We start from the raw sequence: 21,070 nt of genomic DNA, 5'->3' as shown, positions 1-21,070 counted from the left end.
TTGCACATCAGTTTTTTTTTTACTCAATTTCATGTACTGTATGTTTTGTGGGGCCCTCAAGAGAGTGAGTGTGATATGGATGGATGAAAAGTGATCATCCAAATGGCATATGTATGTTACAATATTTAAAGATTTGAGTGACGTATATATATATATATATACAGTACATGGCTATTATTTATTTGTCAATTTAGAATAAGGTTTGGTTCACATTGGCACAATGGTACAAAAAAAGTTCAGTTTAGCAGAACGAAACATAATGGATCAGAATGGATCTTATGTAAAGCAACAGGATTCGTTCACATTAGTCTGTTCAGAACAGATCCATTCACTACGTTCTGCGAGTTTGGGTCCTGTTCATCTTTTCCGGATCTGCTGAACAAAGCACATGGCAATGGAGGCCAACAAAATCAATGCTAGCCTATGAGAAAGGATGGTGTCCATTCTTACTTGGCTGGTTGCTGTTATGTTTCGAGCATACTGCCACTGTCCATCAGGTGCTCCACCGATGCTGCCACCACTGCTCAGTCCACTGCACCAAAGAAGAGATGGTATACAGATACCAGAGCCAAATCAGAATCATCAGGCTACAATTGGTTTGCAATAGCCCAATAGAAATCCACCCTCCCCAGTGGTGGACCAATGAAAACCCTCCCTTGTGTTCAAGGAGGGTTCCCATTGGCCTTTTGCAAACCAGTGAGAGCCTAATACATCTGATGGGGCTCTCTGATATGTACACTGGTGCCAGCAGTGGTGGTGGAATGGGAATGTGATGGCAACAAGCACGGAGCTGGTGGCGATGGAAAAAACTAATGAAAACCTCGTGCCATTGTAATAAATTGATTGCTATAAAACATTAAGAATACTAAAAAATGAATATAAATCACTTTACAGCTGCTCTGATGTCTTTTGAATGAATATTTGCAACTCACTGAAGTTCAGAAAAGTTATACTCTGCTTCTCGCGCATGAAATAGAGACGTGAGGAAAAATGGGAGCCCATTGAAGCCGATATAAGTCTAAACGATAAATACCTCTGTAAATTGGGTGCCAAATGAAAACAAAAAATATTTACAGTGGTAATGACGATATTAAAACACTGGGAAATGTTACCGGTATCTTACTACAGCTAAATCTAACCCTACTCTAGCACAGAACCCTCCAATGCCTAACCTTAAGGGCCCGTTTCCACTATAGCGTTGCGGAATCGCCGGCGAATCACCGCAGGCAAATCGCATGGTGCGATTCCGCATGCGTTTTTTGCCGCGATTTCGCATGCGATTTCGCATAGGTTAGGGTGATGCGATTTTAACCATGTCACTGCCAGTGTGAATTAACATGGGTACCTATGCGAAATCGCATGCGAAATCGCGGCAAAAAACGCATGGGGAAAACGCATGCGATTTCCCTATTAAATACATTGCATGCGATTCGCCTGCATTCCACACGTAGGCGAATTCTGAGGGCTGTACCATGCAGAAAAATCCTGCACAGAAAAACGCACAGCAAAACTGACAAGTGGAAACAGGCCCATCCACTTGTATTGGCTGTGCGAATCTGCATGCGGGCAACGCATGCGGATTCGCGATAGTGGAAACAGGCCCTAAAACCTAACTTTAAACCCCTCCCTTTCCTGACGACTAACCCTGAAACCATACTTCCTGAAACCTAACCTTAACCCCCCCCCCCCCCTCCTTCCTAACCTAATATTTTCAAAATAATCTATTTCAAAATGATAATCGTGAAAAATGAAAAATGCATAAATAGAAAAGATAAAAAAATTCTAAATCCATGACGCTTTAATTTTCAGAAATCAAATCATCACCCCCCAAAATGAAGTGCTAACAGGACTTTTACAGCCTGGTACACCCCATGCAATTTCCCATTGGCTCAACGGGTCGACTCGATAATTTCTGACCAGTCTGATATGTAGTGCACAGTGATTGTATATATGAACTGTATGGATAAGCGGGTGTTCAGGTGTTCCTAATAAAGTACTCAGTGAACGTAATATACTGCCAAACTGGCCCGTAAAGATATAATGTAAGATCTAGCTGATATTTTTGATATATTTTACATATTGTGTACAATAAAGATTTTTTTTAAATGTTTTTATTTCGTGTTTCATATCAACTAATAAAGTTCACTTTCTTAGGAGCCTTCTTCATTCCCTACCTCATCTTCCTCTTCACCTGCGGCATTCCTGTCTTCTTTCTGGAAACGGCGCTGGGCCAGTACACCAGCCAGGGGGGCGTCACGGCCTGGAGGAAAATCTGCCCCATCTTCGAAGGTCAGTTTGGTTCATCCCATTGTTGTCACTCCATGACTTTCCAGCTCTCTTGCCCAGTTTCACACGACCTGATGGGGAATCTCTGGCCCCAGTGAGGCCAAGAAAACCTGGCAGCCACTGTGAAACCTTTGTTCCATTTTGTTGGCGACAAGGAACAACAAAAAAAATATCTCCTCTAGCCCACTTTGTATTCTGTTACTTGTTCTGCATGGGATGCTGGGAAATATAGTTCTAAAACACACTCTGAGTTTGAGCTGTTCACATTAAGCTACGAATAGTGCTAAGATATGAATGTCAAATTTTGTTAGCCAAAGAATTTATATTCTAATTAATCTGGAAGGCGGAAACCTAAATCCTGCCTCAGTTTTATAGCTTTCTGCCTGGTCACATATCTGCCTGCTGGACCGTTAACTGTGCACTTTTAGTGAACAATTATTTTTTTGATCAGATTATTCAGATCAAAGGAAAATATTATTACACCATTAAAGGATCCAAACAATTTCTTATCTTGAAATTAGTTGCAATTGTATAAAAGGAAAAATACACCATGCCAATCAATTAGTACTTTAAGTGAAAATAATCGATAATGCAATTATTCAGGAACGTTTGTGCCCACTGCCCACCAGATTCTCTGTTTTCAGACAATAAGATCTGAATAGTCTAAACCCATTAATGGATACCTTAAAGGGAACCGGAAGTGAGAGGGATATGTAGCCTGACATATTTATTTCATTTTAAACAATATCAGTTGCCTGGCTGCCCTGCTTATCCTCTGCCTGTAATACTTTTACCTATAGATCCTAAACAAACATGCAGATCGAAGTTTATGACATAAATCTGGCAAGATTAGCTGCATGCTTGTTTCAGGTGTGTGATTCAGACACTACTGCAGCCAAAGCAATCAGCAGAACTGCTAGGCAACTGGTATTGTTTAAAAGGAAATAGATATGGCAGTCTGCATACCCCTCTCACTTTAGCTTCCCTCTACCCACTTCACCCCATGGACTATTTCACCTTTACCACCAATAGCCATTTTCATCTTTCAGCGCTCCTCCCATTCATTTGGCATTTAACTTTATCATTGATTATCACACCTAAATGATCTATATTTTTTTTTTTCACCACAAATTTGGCTTTTTGTGAGTGATAAGTGTTTTCAGTATTTACCTTATTTTCTATGCATTTTAAAAGGAAAAACAAGAAAAATAATGAAAAAACACACTATTTCTCCAATTTCCTCCCCTTTATCAAGTGTTTTATTTTGGTAACTAAGAGGGAGGGCAGTTTGAGGGGGTTAATAACTATAGGAAATTTATTTTGAATGTATTTTTATTTTAATTTTACTTCTTGCCCACATGATGGCACTACTCAGTGGTGTAGCTAAGGAGCTGTGGGCCCTGATGCAAGATTTACATTGGGGCCCCCTCTATACATAACAATCGATACGGCACACCAGAGCCTGCCAAGGACAACTACAGTGTCAGAGGTACAAGAAGGGGATGGTGAACAGTTTGTTAATGATTACCCCTATTCAAAGTATTTATAGAAGTGATTATTATGAGCACAGGACCAATAGAGAGCTAATACTGCAGTTGAGGAAAGGCCCATCTCTAGCCCAAGGGCCCCGATGTGGTTGCAACCTCTGCAACCCCTATTGCTACGCCCCTGGTGCTACAAAAGAATTGCTACAAATAAAATACTACTGTAGTAATATTAATAACCAAACACTTAGGTGCTAGCTCTGGTAATTAAATCTAAAAAAAAGGAAAAATGGAGACCAAACCAGTATAGCGCCGTCATAAGATCAGTACTTATTGCATAAATGCATAGACTCTAGTCAATAATAGCAATTGCATAAAGTTTTGGCTAAAGTGCATACATACACCAATGCTCGTTTTTGGGACACTGCATAACCCTAAACTTACCCTAAACACCACCCACACTGAACTGAGATGTCGCCATAAAAAACCTCCCTCCAGTTCCATAAAGCCAGTAAGATGACTCTCATGGCAAAAAATTAAAAATCAAAAACTCTGATCTAGGAAGGTGTTCATTCAAACTGGGCATAGTCACAACATCTAAGAGCACCCAGACAGCTTGCAGTGTAGGGCAGTGGAGTCCAGCAATAATAACATGAAGTCTAAAGGGATATACTAAATCAATATTATGGAGTGATTTCACATCCACAAAATCAAACCATAAAACGTTTGACCTAGAAAATAGTGATAGCCGATCCAGCATTTGGCATCCACATGTAACTCAGAACCAGAAGGACGTATTCCTTGGTAAAGACCCTCCACGTAGACGGCCACAATTCCTCAGATTGGTCTAGTTATGATAGCTCAGACAGTGCACCTCGTAATCTGATGTATGTATCCAGTTTGTTAAGTCCCTCAAGTGAAACTCTATGGCGAGACCGCACTCTGCCAGCAAGCACTTGTCACCATGTGGAGCCACTCCCAAAACTTTTTCAGTGTTCCAGATTGTATGTTAGAGCAGCAGCGTATGTCAGTGCTTTTCAGCCCGCCTACTTGGGGATTCCAATAACGTCAGACTTTGCATCATATTTAAACCCACAGGTTTCCAGGGATACATAGTTATTGAACATAAGTATTTGTCATTGCTGATGCCATCTTGTGTGGCACTGCACACTACTTTGTGTTACTAGGAACTATTTGATCACTTTTTTACTATAATTTTTACTTTCATTTTTATGAATAAACATGAATTCTGATTGAAGACATGTTCATTCATACACAGGCACTTTGATTGGCTCAGGAAACACCAATCACCTATGTGTAAGTCCAGCCCTAAATGAGTGGAGCGCGCGCAGCCACCCCTGATTGACAGGAAGTTATGTCTGGTTGAACAGGATACATATAAACGTCCATTTTGTGCTAAGTGGCTAAAATGCACTGAGCAGTGTATTGTTACTTTTATAAAATTGAACCGCCTCATGAGGGAGATTTGTAACAGTGTTTGCGGCTGGAGGGTGCAGGGGTGGAGGAGACTGGCGCTCCAATACTCACCTACGGGTGCTGATCGCCTGGCCCCCAGCCTATATAACGTGCCCTCTCCTCCACCCGACCACAGCATTTGTAATTCCCGGTGTGGGTCGTGCACACACCAAAATGCCTGCCAGGAGATGTAGTGCGGGAGACAGGGCTGGAGTTACCATAAGTCACTGTAGGCACATGCCTACAGGCGCCTGGTGGTGGAAAGGCGGCTCATTCCCCTTCCTGTGTGCCTTCCTTCCCCTTTTCCCTATGCAGATTCCTGAGCAGAGTACTGTATAAATGAGAGGTACCTCTGACCTCCTAATGCTAAGAGACACCTGTAGCTACCTATGATGGTCAAGGAAAGTAAGGGAGACGTGACAGCTGGGCCAGCCAGCACACTTGCAGTGCAGTTCGGTGGAAGTTTGTAGATTCATGGAGGGTGAGGACATCTGTGCCTATAGGCCCCTGTTATGTAAATCCGGGCCTGGCGGGAGATGCGAGTACAGTGCTCCCTTATGAGGTTCGTTTATTAAAAAGTAGCAATGTACCGCTAACAGGGGTGTAACTAGAGGGGAGCAGCCACTGTGACTGGAGGGGGGGGGGGGCTAAGGCTGTGGAGGGGCCCCTGCTATTAGCAACCTTTCCTCCCTGATGGATCCATCCTTCAAATCAGGTGTTTTTGTGGCTACACTTGTTATGGGTGGGAGGATGATGATGGCCACACTTGTTTTATGACCTTTGTAAGGTAGGCCCCCAGGCCATGAAGGTCACATAGAGGAGGCAAGGGAAGGGGTGTGAACATTAATGGGGCCCTATATAAAAGTTTTGCTGGGGGGCCCCATGATTTCTTGTTACGCCACTGACTGCTAGGTGCACTTTAAAGAGGAACTCCAGCCTAAACAAACATACTGTCATTAAGTTACATTAGTTATGTTAATTAAAATAGATAGGTAATATAATCTCTTGCCCACACTGTTTTAAAAGAACAGGCAAATGTTTGATTTGATGAGGGCAGCCATCTTTTTGGTTGAAAGAAGGTGACAGGGAGCATGAGACACAGTTCCAACTGTCCTGTGTCCTGAGCACCTCTCTCAGTTGCTAGGCAACATGAACAACAACATAGGGAATCCCATCATGCTTTACACAGCATCAGGGGAAAAAAGCGTGGGCAGTTTTCTTTAATGGGGCGGAGCTTAGCTACAAATGCAGCTAAAAATGAGACTTCTATAAGAAAAACAAAGTTCTGATGCTGTGAAACTGTTAAAGAGACACCAGGGGCTCGATTCACAAAGCGGTGCTAACCCAGTTAGAGACTTTAGGCGTGATAACCATTGCACCACGCTGGTGAAAAGCCAGTTTAGGCGTGATAAGTTTAGGTGTGATAAGTTTAGGTGTGATAAGTTTAGGCATGCTAAGTTTAGATAAGTTTAGATCGCACGCAAAGTCCCGCACGCAAAGCAGCGCCATTAAACTCTATGCGAAGTGCACCAGACTTTGCTAGCGCAAAACTTTTGATCAGCTGTGCACTGCGGTGCTAACGCAGTTGGTGCTTAAACTTATCATGCGTGATAAAGGGCTTTCCACCAGCGTGCTAACTGTTAGCACCGCTTTGTGAATCAGGCCCCAAGTCTTTTCAGTGCTGCTGAGTAGATTTTTAGTGTGGAGGTTCAGTTTAAGTCAGTAGTATTTGAAAGCTGCTCACTCATTTCGCTGTGAGTAGACAGCTGCTATGGGAAGCTGCAAAGCTATATTGGCTGCTAGTGTCAGCACACGCCTAGAGTTGAGCTGAAATTTTCGTAATTTCGCATTACTATAATTACGCATGCGAAATTTGCGATTACGATGCGAAATTAGCGTAGCGAAATTGCCATTAAAATCGTAATTGAAAATACCGTAAGCGTAATTTTCAACGCGAAATTTCGCGTTTCGTTCATGCCGTAATTTCGCATTAAACGCTACCGTAATTTCGCGTTAAACCGTAACGCTCCGTATAATATAAAAAAGCCGCCGACTTTAAGGGTTAATAGCAAAGCCCCCTTAAATGCTAAGAGCCTCAAATTTGGAGAATATATTAAGGAGATCAGGAGGAATAAGAGGAAATTTTTTTTTTTTCAAAAAGACCTTATAGTTTTTGAGAAAATCGATGTTAAAATTTAAAAGTAAAAATGTATACATTTAAAAACCCGCCGACTTAAACGGTTAATAGCAAAGCCTGCTTAAAGTTTAGGAACACCAAATTCCTAGGGTATATTAAGGGGATCAGTGGGAATAAGAGGAAAATTTTTTTTTTCAAAAAGACCTTATAGTTTTTGAGAAAATCGATTTTTAAGTTTCAAGGGCAAAAATGTCTTTTAAATGCGGAAAATGTCAGTTTTTTTTGCACAGGTAACAATAGTGTATTATTTTCATAGATTCCCCCAAGTGGAAAGAGTTTTACTTACTTCGTTCTGAGTGTGGGAAATATAAAAAAAAAACGACGTGGGGTCCCCCCTCCCAGACCTCTTTAACCCCTTGTCCCCCATGCAGGCTGGGATAGCCAGAATGCGGAGCACGGGCCGCGTGGGGCTCCGCACCCTGACTATACCAGCCCGCATGGTCCATGGATTGGGGGGTCTCGGAAGGGGAGGGGCAGCCAAGCTTTCCCCTCCCCCTCCGAGCCCTTGTCCAATCCAAGGACAAGGGGCTCTTCTCCACCTCCGATGGGCGGTGGAGGTGGAGGCCGCGATTTCCTGGGTGGGGGGGTTCATGGTGGAATCTGGGAGTCCCCTTTAAAAAGGGGTCCCCCAGATGCCCATCCCCCCTCCCAGGAGAAATGAGTATAGAGGTACTTGTACCCCTTACCCATTTCCTTTAAGAGTTAAAAGTAAATAAACACACAAACACATAGAAAAAGTATTTTAATTGAACAAAAAACATAACCACGAAAAAAGTCCTTTAATATTCTTAATTAACCATTAATACTTACCTGTCCCTTTAAATAAATGATCCCACGCAATATCCTCGGAAATGTTCTATCAGTTACAATGTAACAAAGTTATTGCAATGTAACAACTTTGTTACATTGTAACTACGCCGCACCCGACGTCACTCACCGCCGCCGCCGCCACCGAGTCTGCGCTGCAGGACCCGACAGAGCTCTGAGCTATATAGCTCAGAGCTCTCTAAGCATCTTTGTATTTGGGCTCCAAGGAGCCCCTTTGGTCCTTAGCAGACCAATGGGGTTCCTTCTGATTTGAAGGAACCCCATTGGTCTGCTAAGGACCAATGGGGCTCCTTGGAGCCCAAATACAAAGATGCTTCTCAGAGCTCTGAGCTATATAGCTCAGAGCTCTGTCGGGTCCGTGCAGGACGCTAAGTCCCCGCCGGCTCCGCTGCCCTACCCGCCTCTCCCACATGTCACCCACATGTCACCCACATGTGGGTGACATGTGGGTGACAGATGTGGGCGGGGTGGACAGCGGGAGCTGCGGGGACTTAGCGTTCTGCACGGACGCGTATGCGGCGGCTGAGCGGCGAGTGGCGTCGGGTGCGGCGTAGTTACAATGTAACAAAGTTGTTACATTGTAATAACTTTGTTACATTGTAACTGATAGAACATTTCCGAGGATATTGCGAGGGATCATTTATTTAAAGGGACAGGTAAGTATTAATGGTTAATTAAGAATATTAAAGGACTTTTTTCGTAGTTATGTTTTTTGTTCAATTAAAATACTTTTTCTAAGTGTCTGTGTGTTTATTTACTTTAACTCTTAAAGGAAATGGGTATGGAGTACAAGTACCTCTATACTCATTTCTCCTGGGAGGGGGGGTGGGCATCTGGGGGACCCCTTTTTAAAGGGGACTCCCAGATTCCACCATGAACCTCCCCCCCAGGAAATCGCGGCCTCCACCTCCACCGCCCATCGGAGGTGGAGAAGAGCCCCATTGGACAAGGGCTCGGAGGGGGAGGGGAAAGCTTGGCTGCCCCTCCCCTTCCGAGACCCCCCAATCCATGGACCATGCGGGCTGGTATAGTCAGGGTGCGGAGCCCCACGCGGCGGGTGCTCCGCATTCTGGCTATCCCAGCCTGCATGGGGGACAAGGGGTTAAAGAGGTCTGGGAGGGGGGACCCCACGTCGTTTTTTTTTTATATTTCCCACACTCAGAACGAAGTAAGTAAAACTCTTCCCACTTGGGGGAATCTATGAAAATAATACACTATTGTTACCTGTGCAAAAAAAACTGACATTTTCCGCATTTAAAAGACATTTTTGCCCTTGAAACTTAAAAATCGATTTTCTCAAAAACTATAAGGTCTTTTTGAAAAAAAATGTTTTCCTCTTATTCCCACTGATCCCCTTAATATACCCTGGGAATTTGGTGTTTCTAAACTTTAAGCAGGCTTTGCTATTAACCGTTAAAGTCGGCGGGTTTTTAAATGTTTACATTTTTCCTTTGAAACTTTAACATCGATTTTCTCAAAAACTATAAGGTCTTTTTGAAAAAAAAATTTTTCCTCTTATTCCTCCTGATCTCCTTAATATATTCTCCAAATTTGAGGCTCTTAGCATTTAAGGGGGCTTTGCTATTAACCCTTAAAGTCGGCGGCTTTTTTATATTATACGGAGCGTCACGGTTTAAGTTTAACGCGAAATTACGGTAGCGTTGAATGCGAAATTACGGCATGATACGACTGTAATGCGAAAATTACGCGAAAATTACACTTACGCGAAATTTCACGAAATCCTTCTTCATTACGATTATGTACTTACGGCCATAATTGTAATTACACTAATTACGCGAAATTTCGCAAAATCGTAATTAGGTCATTACGCTCATCTCTACACACGCCTCATATTGCCGTGAGGCAGGGCTGTGTGAATCACAGGATTGGATGGGAAAAAAATAATGTCTTCAGATAAACTGCTTAGTTATCATTTTTTGTTCTCTGAATCCATGTTTGTGTTTATTCTTTGACTATGCTGTAGGCTCTCAGTATTGTCATGTTCTCCCATATTAAAGCGGACCTGAACTCAGAACTTCCTCTCTGCGCTAAAAGATAAGAAACAGCATAATAACCTTTAAAGAACAACATTTCTTTGTTACAGCTGATACAAACACTGCAATAAATCTGCAGTCTGTCTACTTCCTGCTTTCATGGAAGCAGAAATAGTGTTAACATCCTGTGTTTACAAATTAGCTGCTCTGCTAAGGCAGCCAGCTAGCACAGCTGAGAGGTCAAATTACAGTTGTGATTAGTCACAGATGAGGGAGAATTAGGCAGACTAAACTCTCTAAATACATACAGGGTGCATTTCTCTATGTTTTCTTTCTGCTCCATTTTATAGTAAACCCGAGGTTAAAATCATATGGAGGCTGCCATATTTATTTCCTTCTACAAAAAAACCCAAAACAATTGCATGGCAATTCAGGTGCATGAAAAAAGGGCCTGGCTGGTAGCAGGTAAAAAGGGCGCAGGACGAGGGTGGACAAAAAGGGCACCGCCATAGACTTTAATGCAATTATCGTTAATATGGCGAAAAAAGCAGAAAAAAGGGCGCCGCAAAAAATATCATTAACAGCATTAGAACATTATAGTTTTTGAAGTAGTTATAGTTTTAGAAGCTTGCAACATTATAGTTTTTGTCATATTATTTTGTTTATATGTACAGATTTTACGTTTTATTACGTAAAACGATATGGTATACCTTATAACGATAAGGTATTATCGTTTTTATGTGTGAAAGGGTGTATCTCCAGAGGGAGTGATTAGGGTTTGGCACCACCAGGGGGAGTGGTTAGGGTTAGGCACCACCCAGGCAGCGGTTACTTTTAGACAACACCACTGGGGGGTTAGGGTTAGGCACCACCGGGGGGTGGTAAGGGTTAGGCACCACCAGGGGGGTGGTTAGGGTTATGGCACCACCAGGGGAGTGGTGAGGGTTAGGCACCACCGGGGGGTGGTGAGGGTTAGGCACCACCGGGGGGTGGTTAGGGTTAGGCACCACCGGGGGGGGTGGTTAGTGTTAGGCACCACCGGGGGGCTGGTTAGGGTTAGGTGCCACCAGGGGAGAGGTTAGTTTTAGGCACCACCAGGGGAGGGTTCTGTGTGAGGGTAGGGTTGAGTTAAGCTGTATTGTTGAATTACGTAACAATATTTAACGTAAATATCTTTTCGTTATTATTTTGTCATCTGCTTTTACATGTGCAAACATGGGCAATACAGATAATACTGAGTTGCAGAGCACACCTAGAATATATGATTTTACTATTTTGGACCTTAATGATAGGCACCATAAATAAAATAGAAATTGGAAATTACTATAAAAAAAATTGGGCGCCTTTCCCTGCTCTTTGGTGAAATAGTCTCATTGAACCCATGGACCGCACTTTTTTCACACAAAAAAGAGGTTGGGCTTTCTAAAGCAGAAAATGCCCTGGTCTCACGTGTTTGTAATACTGCTGCGGCTCTCTTGGCCAGGTCCCGGAGGTCCCAGAACCCATCATGGGTGGAGCTACTCAGGAGAATACGTTACACCTATGTGATGGGGAAAAAAATCACCTCAAAAAGGTCATATGATCCAAACAAATATTCGCGGATATGGAAAAATTGGTCCTCTTGCATCATTAGCAACCCCATTGTTTAGTTGGCTACTCCCTATGGGTCTACCCTTATTGGATGCGACCCGGGCCTGGCTAAGATGTAGCTCTCGAGGTATATGCTGAGTAGTAAGAGTTTGGCATGCTGTCCCATTCCAGTGTATGTTTTATACTTTGTGTGGATTACTGATAAAGCCACCAGTAATTATTCTGTATAGTGTTTGCTAAATGTGCTGTTTAAAGCTGTTGTTTACTGCCAGCACTGTTTTGTATACTGTGAATTAATGTGTAATGCATTCATTGTGTGTAAATTATTAACTAATAAAAATTTTAAGTAAAAAAAAAATTGGGCGCAGGAACAAACAGTGCCAATAGTGGAATATCTGTAAATCAACCAATACTCTACTTATTTAAAGTGTTATTTTTCATTAGTAAAATATTGGTTATTGTTACCGATGTTTTACTATAGCTAAACCTAACCCTACTTTCACACAGAACCCTCCCCTACTGATGCCTAACCATAACCCCCCTGGTGGTGCCTAACCCTAAGACCCCATCCAAGTGATGCCTATCAATAAGACCCTCCTGGAGGTGCTTAACTCTAAGGCCTCGTTTACAATTGGCACACATTTTTTTTCCTTCTCCATAGCAGTGCATTGTGAAAAAGATTTCATGGCGAAAAATTGTAAAAATGTTAAAGGGATACTGTAGGGGGGGTCGGGGGAAAATGAGCTGAACTTACCAGGGGCTTCTAATGGTCCCCCGCAGACATCCTGTGTTGGCGCAGCCACTCCCCAATGCTCCGGCCCCGCCTCCGGTTCACTTCTGGAAATTCTGACTTTAAAGTCAGAAAACCACTGCGCCTGCGTTGCCGTGTCCTCGCTCCCGCTGATGTCACCAGGAGTGTACTGCGCAGACACAGACCATACTGGGCCTGCGCTGTGCGCTTTTGGTGACATCAGCGGGATCGAGGACACGGCAACGCAGGCGCAGTGGTTTTCTGACTTTAAAGTCAGAAATTCCAGAAGTGAACCGGAGGCGGGGCCGGAGCATCGGTGAGCGGCTGCGCGGGCACAGGATGTCTGTGGGGGACCATTAGAAGCCCCGGGTAAGTTCAGCTCATTTTGCCCCGACCCCCCTACAGTATCCCTTTAAATATGTGAAAACATATACACATAAGAAGTATGTTTTTTCCAGAGTAAAATGAGCCATAAATTACTTTTCTCCTATGTTGCTGTCACTTACAGTAGGTAGTAGAAATCTGACAGAAGCGACATGTTTTGGACTAGTCCATCTCTTCATAGGGGATTTTCAGGGATTTATTTATTTTCAAAAGCACTTAGTGAATGGCAGTTGCTCTGTCCAACTGCCAAAAAACTGTGTAGTGAGCAGGGAAAGCTGGCCAGCATCATTGTTTAAATCCTTTTTAGAGAATATCTTCATAAAGAATAAAAGCCTTGCTGAGAATCCCCTATGAAGAGATGGACTAGTCCAAAATCTGTCACTTCTGTCAGATTTCTACTACCTACTGTAAGTGACGGCAACATAGGAGAAAAGTAATTTATGGCTCATTTTACTCTGGAACAAAATGTACTTCTTATTTGTTTATGTTTGCACATATTTTAAATTTTACAATTTTTCGCCATAGTCCTCCTTTAAGTCTGAACTGTGCCAAACATGGACATTACTTTGAAAATCAGTTGTCCTTTCAGTTGTAACTGAGAGCAACTGAGTGTAAACAGGGCTTAAGACCACTCCCCGGTGGTGACAAACCCCAACCTCCCCATCTGCACAAACACCCTTCCTGTAGCCAAAACCTAACCGTCCCTCCCCTTCACGAACCCCCTTCCCGACACCTTACCCTAACCACCTCCCCTGCACATACAAAAAAAAAACAGAAAAAAAAACGGCAAAAAAACTGTAATGACGGCACCCAAATTTCCCCTTTGTCGCCAGCTTAAAAACAGAGAAAAGACCCTGCAAAAACCAATAATTATCGTGCGTCGCCTGGCGCCTGATTTTACCTTTTGGGACCGGCTTGCTGATATTTTCAATTCAAGTCTATGGTGGTGCCCGATTTGTCTAGAAACTGCATGCGCACAATTTGCCTGATACCAGGTAGCAGGGTGTGTTAGGAGCTAGGCATGGAGAAGGAGGATAGTGTTAGGCAATAAGGTAGTGGGGAGTATTATGAGTTAGTGATGGAAAGAGAGGATAGTGTCAAGCAATAAGGTAGTGGAGATTGTTAGGAGTTAGGCATGGAGAGAGATAGTGTTAGGCAATAAGGTAGCAGGATGTGTTAGGAGTTAGGCACGGAGAGATATAGTATTAGGCAATAAGATAGTGGGGAGTGTTAGGAGTTAGGCATGGAGAGAGATAGTGTTAGGCAATAAGGTAGCAGGGTGTGTTAGGAGTTAGGCATGGAGAGAGATAGTGTTAGGCAATAAGATAGTGGGGAGTGTTAGGAGTTAGGCATGGAGAGAGATAGTGTTAGGCAATAAGGTAGCAGGGAGTGTTAAAGCCTGTACACACATCGGATTTTTCTAAACGACCGGTCGTTTGGACGTTTGAACATTCGGTCATTTGGTCGTCAAATCGGGCGTGTGTACGGTCGGGTTCAGCTGATAAAACTGGGTTTCAAATCCAGTCTTATTAGCTGAACGACCGACCGTACACACGCCCAATTTGATGTCCAAACGACCAGACGTTCAAAGGTCCAAATGACCGGTCGTTTGCAAAAATCCGACATGTGTATGTACCTTTAGGAGTTAGGCAATTGATTGTTCAATACAATGTAACAATGCTGGTTGGCAAAGCAGCTAAATGAGATAAAAAGCTTGAGTTTCACCCCTTCCAGTACCTCAAAAAAAGTCAGATGGTTTTAGCTGTTCATTTTATGCTGTGTTTAATGCTTTAGGGCCCGTTTCCACTAGTGCGACGCGATTTCGCCGGGCAATTCCGACGCTTGTAAAAACGCATGCGGGTGCGTTTCCGCATGCGTTTTACCCGCGATTTCGCGTGCGATTTCGCATGGCAGGGTGCCATGCGAAATTAACCATGACACTGCCAGGACAAAATAACATTGGGAAGGGTGCGAAATCGCACGCGAAATCGCGGGTAAAAACGCACGGATTCCCGACGCAGGCGAAAACTGTGGGTCCCGCCGTGCAGATTTGGCCCGCTGCCAAATCGCTCCCGCACGCCGCCCAGGTGGAAACAGCCCCATCCACTAACATTAGCTATGCGAATCCGCATGCAGTGCCCGCATGCGGATTCGCCCTAGTGGAAACGAGCCCAAAAACCATAGGTGAAATTTGAGTATAATACGACGTTAACACAAACATACTGAGACTATTAGAACTCAAGCCCTAAAAGCACTCTGGGTCATCGTCCCTGCCCCCAAAATATGACTCTGTCTTCTGGAATTTAGCATAAAGAACATTTTCGGACATAACCTTCTTTATTATATGCCTGTTTGCTCTGCATTTTACGAAGGAGTCCCGAGGCTAAACCACTAAAGGAAAAATTGTGAGATAATTATCTTAGTGTTTAGACCACCTGTACAGCCCTTTAGCATCTGCCATTTATGTACTGCAGTGTGTGACAGACAGACAGTATGAATGTAATTATTCCCATTTTAGACGTACTTTTAAAAACAGTAAAAAAAAAAAATTGTGTGTGTGTGTGCGTTGGGGGGTGGGGGAGCGGCGTGTTAAAAAAAATCACAAATACAAATGTGATAATTATGTGCACGTTTACCTGATCATGTGACTGGCAAGCTATTTCAAAGGGTTCTTGGCAGAACATGCTAAATGGAAGCGTTAGCTGACTGATAACACTTGATTAGTCCGAGAGAAAGAAAGTAAGAAGGTTTTACACCATATGCAGCTAATTATTCATCCAGTAAGAAAGGAATTTGGGAGTGTTCTATACACATTAGTGTTCATGTTACAAATAAGTTGATAGAAAGTAAAATGTTTGCTCCCTGGCAGCTTCAGAAAAACATAGCTTGGGTCATACTGAAAAAAAAATAGGTCCAGCTTGTGCTGCCAAATCACCTTTGACCCATTAATGTGGGATTGTCAGCCACAAAATCAAATTCCATTTACCCACTGCTCTGTTTATTATGCAGCATGCAACCTGACCCTGCATTGCAAGCATTCCAATATAAGCCTAAATGTTTCTGCTGTAATAAATCTTATCTCTGTCAGCCTCGCTCTATTTGGTACATTGCCCTCCCACATTCCCGCTCCTCACTGATTGGCTGATGGCAGTTCAGATTGACACAAGGCAGAGAAGGGAGAAGCTGCGTAACTACAATCTATGTTGTGCTCACATGTGTTAACAAAGCAAGCTAGATATGACAATGCAGTTTCTAGGAGGAAAAAAAGAAGGGATTGGGTCCAGTCAGAGGAAAAAATGTAGTTTTCTCTTTCTTTACTATATAAAATTTAGTAGCAATAGCATTTAGTCCAGGAAGCTATGAGGTGGGTCCTTCATGGATTGGGCTTTTCCAGCACATCCCATTTACTGGACTGTGATTTGGGAAATATGGAGGCCAGGTCAACACTTTGAACTCTTTATCATATTTGTCAAACCATTCCATAATACCTTTTTGTTCGCAGTTTAGCATTATCCTTCTTAAAGAAGAAACACGTGGCATGCAGCAACATTTAGGAAGGTTGTACAATTTCAGAGTTACATTCACATGAATGCTAGAAGTCACAGCTTTTTAGCAGAACATTGACCAGAGCATCACATTGCCTCCTGTGTCATGCCTTCATAGTGCATCCTGCTGCCATCAATCACACATGTACTAGCTAGGGCATCTATGAGATTTTAAAGGATCCATGATTTGTGATATCAGGTTACATTTTCTTCACTGCTACATGGTCCATTGCTGTGGTAAGCAGAATGGTCTGTGGCTGTGCAACCCCACATGGAGCAGTGTGTGATGTCCTGTGTGTCTTGATCCTTTCAGTCATGCTCCATATTACGTTTTTCAGCAATTTGTGATATCGTAGTCCTTCTGTGGCATCCAAGCAGAGCTGTGCCCATCAGTGGACTTGTATGTCTATTAACTCTTTTTTTTTCAATAGACCACTCTTCATAGGTTCTAACAACTGGATACTAGGAACATCAACAAGACCTGGCCTTTTGGAAATGCACTAATTTGGATGTGTAGCCATCACAAGATTGCCCTTGTTAAAGTCATTCTAATGTTTATCTTGACATTTTTTCCTGCTTCTAAGGGCTCTGTCATATGGGCAGCTGAAAATGGTGAATTCCCAGCCTGTCAGCTGCTCTCTTGCACCGACCGGGCGCTTGTTAATGCCTGAGGCTGGCAATGGACTGGAACCCCACCGGGAAGTCACATTTGAGTGTGGCCGCAGCAGTGCTGAGACACAACAACATGGTTCTCTGCCACCGGGTAATGCCACTGTGTGTCAAGGGCTGGTGCATGGTGCTATAAACTGTGGCAGTCAGCTGCAGTTTAATTGCACCCGAATGGACCTTGTGGGCAGCAGATGGGACACTGAACTGCCCAATTTGCCCACAGTTCAGCCTTCTGTGATGGTTAGTTCTAAAAGGTGCTTAGTCCTGTCTGAAAGAAGCCTAAAACAGCATGTGCATATAATAGAGGCACAAGGCAAAATGTGCACTGGGTAAAGCTGATATAAGTCTAAACAATGAATACCATTGCGAATTGGATGCCAGATGAAAGCAGAAAAATATTTACAGTGGTAGTAATGACAGTAAAATATTGGTAAATGTTACCGATATTTTACTACAACGAAACCTAACCCTACTCTCATACAGAACCCTCCCCCCTCTGATGCCTAACCTTAAAACTCCCCTTCCTGATGCCTAACCCTAAACCCCTCCCCCCCTTCCTGACACTTAACCCTAAAACCCTCCTTCCTGATGCACAACTTCAAAACCTTATTTCTCGATACCTAGCACTAAATTCCCCCTTCTTGATACCTATTACCTAACCCTAAAACCACCTTCCTGACGCTTAAATCTAAAACCTCCCTTCCTGACGCCTAAACCTACAACCCCCCTTCCTGATGCCTAACCCTAAAACCCCTCTTCCTGACGCCTAACCCTTAGACCCCCTTCCTGAAGCCTCAACCTAAAACTTCCCTTCCTGACGCCTAACTCTAAGACCTACCTTTCTGACTCTTAACCCTAAAACCCCCCTTCTTGCCTCCTAACCCTAAAACACCCCTTCCTGACGCCTAACCCTAAAACCCCTCTTCCTGATGCCTAACCCTAAAACCTCCCTTCCTGACACCTCAACCTAACCCCCCTTCCTAACCTTATAATTTTCAAAATGATAAGTGTTAAAACAATAATTTTCAAAAACAAAAAATAATTCAAACACTATAACTTTCTAATTTTCAAAACAATATAAAATTCAAAAACTATAAGAGTCTAAAGTTATTAAAACGATAATTTTAAAAACTATAAAGTTCTAATTTACAAACAATATTTATTGAGTGCCCAAATTTCTGCTTTCAGCGTCCAATAGCCAATATTTGCCAAAGTGCCTATGGAGGAGCCCAAATCGCCCATTAGCCGGAGGCGCCCCAAATTTCCTGCTTCCAAAACAGCACCTTTTAGAAGGGACTGTTGTCTAGCTGCCTAATGTATTAGGTGCCCAAGAATTGAGATAATCAGTGAGTAGCCAAATACTCTACTTAGTAGGTGTTTCGAGTTTCATTCTTCAGTTAGATATTGCCATCTAGTGGAATATTTCAAGTATGCAGTCACTCATAACTCAGAACTCCATGAAATACAGGCCACTTTGTCATTGGATGTTACTTAACATCTGTTTTTTAAGAGTAAGCAAACATTTTTTATTAAAAAAAATTCAAGACAGATGGGGCTTTCAGTTTAGTTTCAGTTTAGGCCTGTATGTCTTCTCTAGGTCAGATGACACTTGATGAAAACTCTGTGATGGTTGCATTTGAGAGGAGTTTGCACAATTTACTGGGTAACCCTGATCCCTCATGTCCTGTATCATGTATGAGGACATCTGCCTGCTGTCATCTTTCTCTGATGTGGACCAGGCTCACAGGCGCTGTAACTGATTATTTATCAGTGCTATCATCTTTCTGGACCTTTATTCTGGTTTACACATTTCTGGACCTTTACGTTGGTTTACAATTGACTTCTGATGATGTGTCTCCGAGGAAGCGAGTGCTGTCCACTGCGGTGTGCATCAAGCATTTACTGAGAAGGTTTGCCATGTTAAGACAATGCTTTGCATTTAATTATGCACTCAATTTATGGTACAGTATTCCCCACTGATTGAGAAATGGATCAGTAACTGTTCATGTTTCATCGCCTTTATTTAGGTGTACACATTGGACAGCTACTTGGCCTCCCTCTATAACTTGAAACATTTATTGCTGATATTTTATCCACCTTTGTATGAAGGTCATTTGGAAAGTAACAGCTATTTTCATTTAATGAATTAACCACTTCACCCCAAGGCGGTTTTTACCCTAACGGACAAGAGCGATTTTCACCTTTCCGTGCTCATCCCTTTCATTTGCCAATAGCTTAATCACTACTAATCACAACAAAATGATCTATATCTTGTTTTTTTCACCACCAATTGGGCTTTTTGGGGTTGATATTTGTTTTCAGTAATTACTTTATTTTCTATGCATTTTAAATGGAAATACAGGGAAAAAATGAAAAAATACACTATTTCTCTAATTTCATCCCCTTTGGTTTTAATATAAACACTGCTACTGTACATAAAACCCACACATTTTATCTGCCCATTTGTCCTGGTAATCAAAAGATTTTAATTATGTCCCTAGTACAAAGTATGGTGACAATATATTATTTGGAAATAAAGGTGGATTTTTTCTTTGGTGGATTTTTTTTTCAATATTTTCTCGTGCACGTGCATGGGAATGCACGCACACGTGCACCCGCGGGAGTGTGCGCACATGCACGCGCATAGTGACAGCAGCACTGGCTGACTTATAAAAACGTCCTGGAGCCATTAAGCAGGACGTTTTGATAAGTCAGCATGTCATTAAGTGGTAAATAAACAATTCTTTACCTTGTATCAAATATAACTTTTCGTGTTCTGTCTCAGCATTGATTTTACCTGCAACAAGCTCCGTTTAGACTCAGTCTGTTAGGATGTGTGCAGCAGGTTGAATGATCGCTTTAAGGCCTCTTGCACACTATGGGCTTGATTCACTACACTGTGATAACTCAAATATCACACCTTATCAAAGATCACACCTTATGAAAAGGTATCACACCTTATGAAAAAGATATCACACCTTATCAAAGTTAACACACCTTATCAGAGTAGCATAGCGAGCGCTACTAACTTATGCCTGCTAATTGGCAATGGCACTCCTCGTCCTGCCCTGAGCCCCTGCGTGTTCGTAGCGCTCGCTATGCTACTCTGATAAGGCATGTTAATTTCGATAAGGTGTGATATCTTTGAAAAGGTGTGATATCTTTTCATAAGGTGTGATATCTTTGATAAGGTGTGATATTTGAGTTATCACGGTTTAGTGAATGAAGCCCTACATGCGATTCCGATTTTTTTTATACTTTCCGATTTTTTATTCTGATTAGAAAACTACTGCATGCTGCTAGTTTTTTTTTTTATCGGAATAAAAAATAGGATTGTATAAATAATCGGAATCGCATGTAATGTGCAAGGGGCCTGACAGGCAGCTTACTTAATGAATAAATACTCCAGAGGTGTTTTCCAATGCATCTTTATGCTTCAAGGTAGCAAAGAGTACAAACATAGAGGCTTTTTCATAGTCTTTTTCATAGGTAAACTTCCAAAGACGTTACACAGCTCCCTCACTCTGCAGCCTCTACCTACCTAATATGGCTAATGGGAGTTACAGCAGGAAAAGTAGGGTGGGAGCTACCAACTAACTATAAAACAACAGGGGTGTAAGGATGATACCAACTGTAACATAACATGTAATAACAACTGCTAGACACAGTTAAGGTGGCCATACACTGGTCGATTTGCCATCAGATTTGACCAACAGATAGATCCCTCTCTGATCGAATCTGATCAGAGAGGGATCGTATGGCCACCTTTACTGCAAACAGATTGTGAATCGATTTCAGCCTGAAACCGATCACAATCTGCGGAGCTGCCGCTTCTGCCCCCCCCCCCCCCCCCCCCCGCATACATT

The 21,070-nt window shown here is 42.6% G+C and overlaps 1 protein-coding gene across 6 annotated transcripts in view; it reads left to right on the top strand.

Annotated features, from left to right (window-relative positions):
* SLC6A12 (solute carrier family 6 member 12) overlaps positions 1–21,070 on the top strand; it is a 176,452-nt gene that overhangs the window by 130,437 nt on the left and 24,945 nt on the right. For all 6 annotated transcript variants that reach the window (XM_068277667.1, XM_068277670.1, XM_068277671.1 and 3 more), the window contains one exon: positions 2,155–2,289. In XM_068277667.1, coding sequence (XP_068133768.1) covers positions 2,155–2,289 — 135 coding nt within the window. The remainder of the gene's footprint in view (positions 1–2,154; positions 2,290–21,070) is intronic.

The sequence above is a fragment of the Hyperolius riggenbachi genome, chromosome 3 (genome assembly GCF_040937935.1).
Source record: "Hyperolius riggenbachi isolate aHypRig1 chromosome 3, aHypRig1.pri, whole genome shotgun sequence".
Taxonomy (NCBI): domain Eukaryota; kingdom Metazoa; phylum Chordata; class Amphibia; order Anura; family Hyperoliidae; genus Hyperolius; species Hyperolius riggenbachi.
The sequence above is the reverse complement of the archived record's forward strand: the minus strand, read 5'-3'. Positions and strand labels throughout refer to the sequence as shown.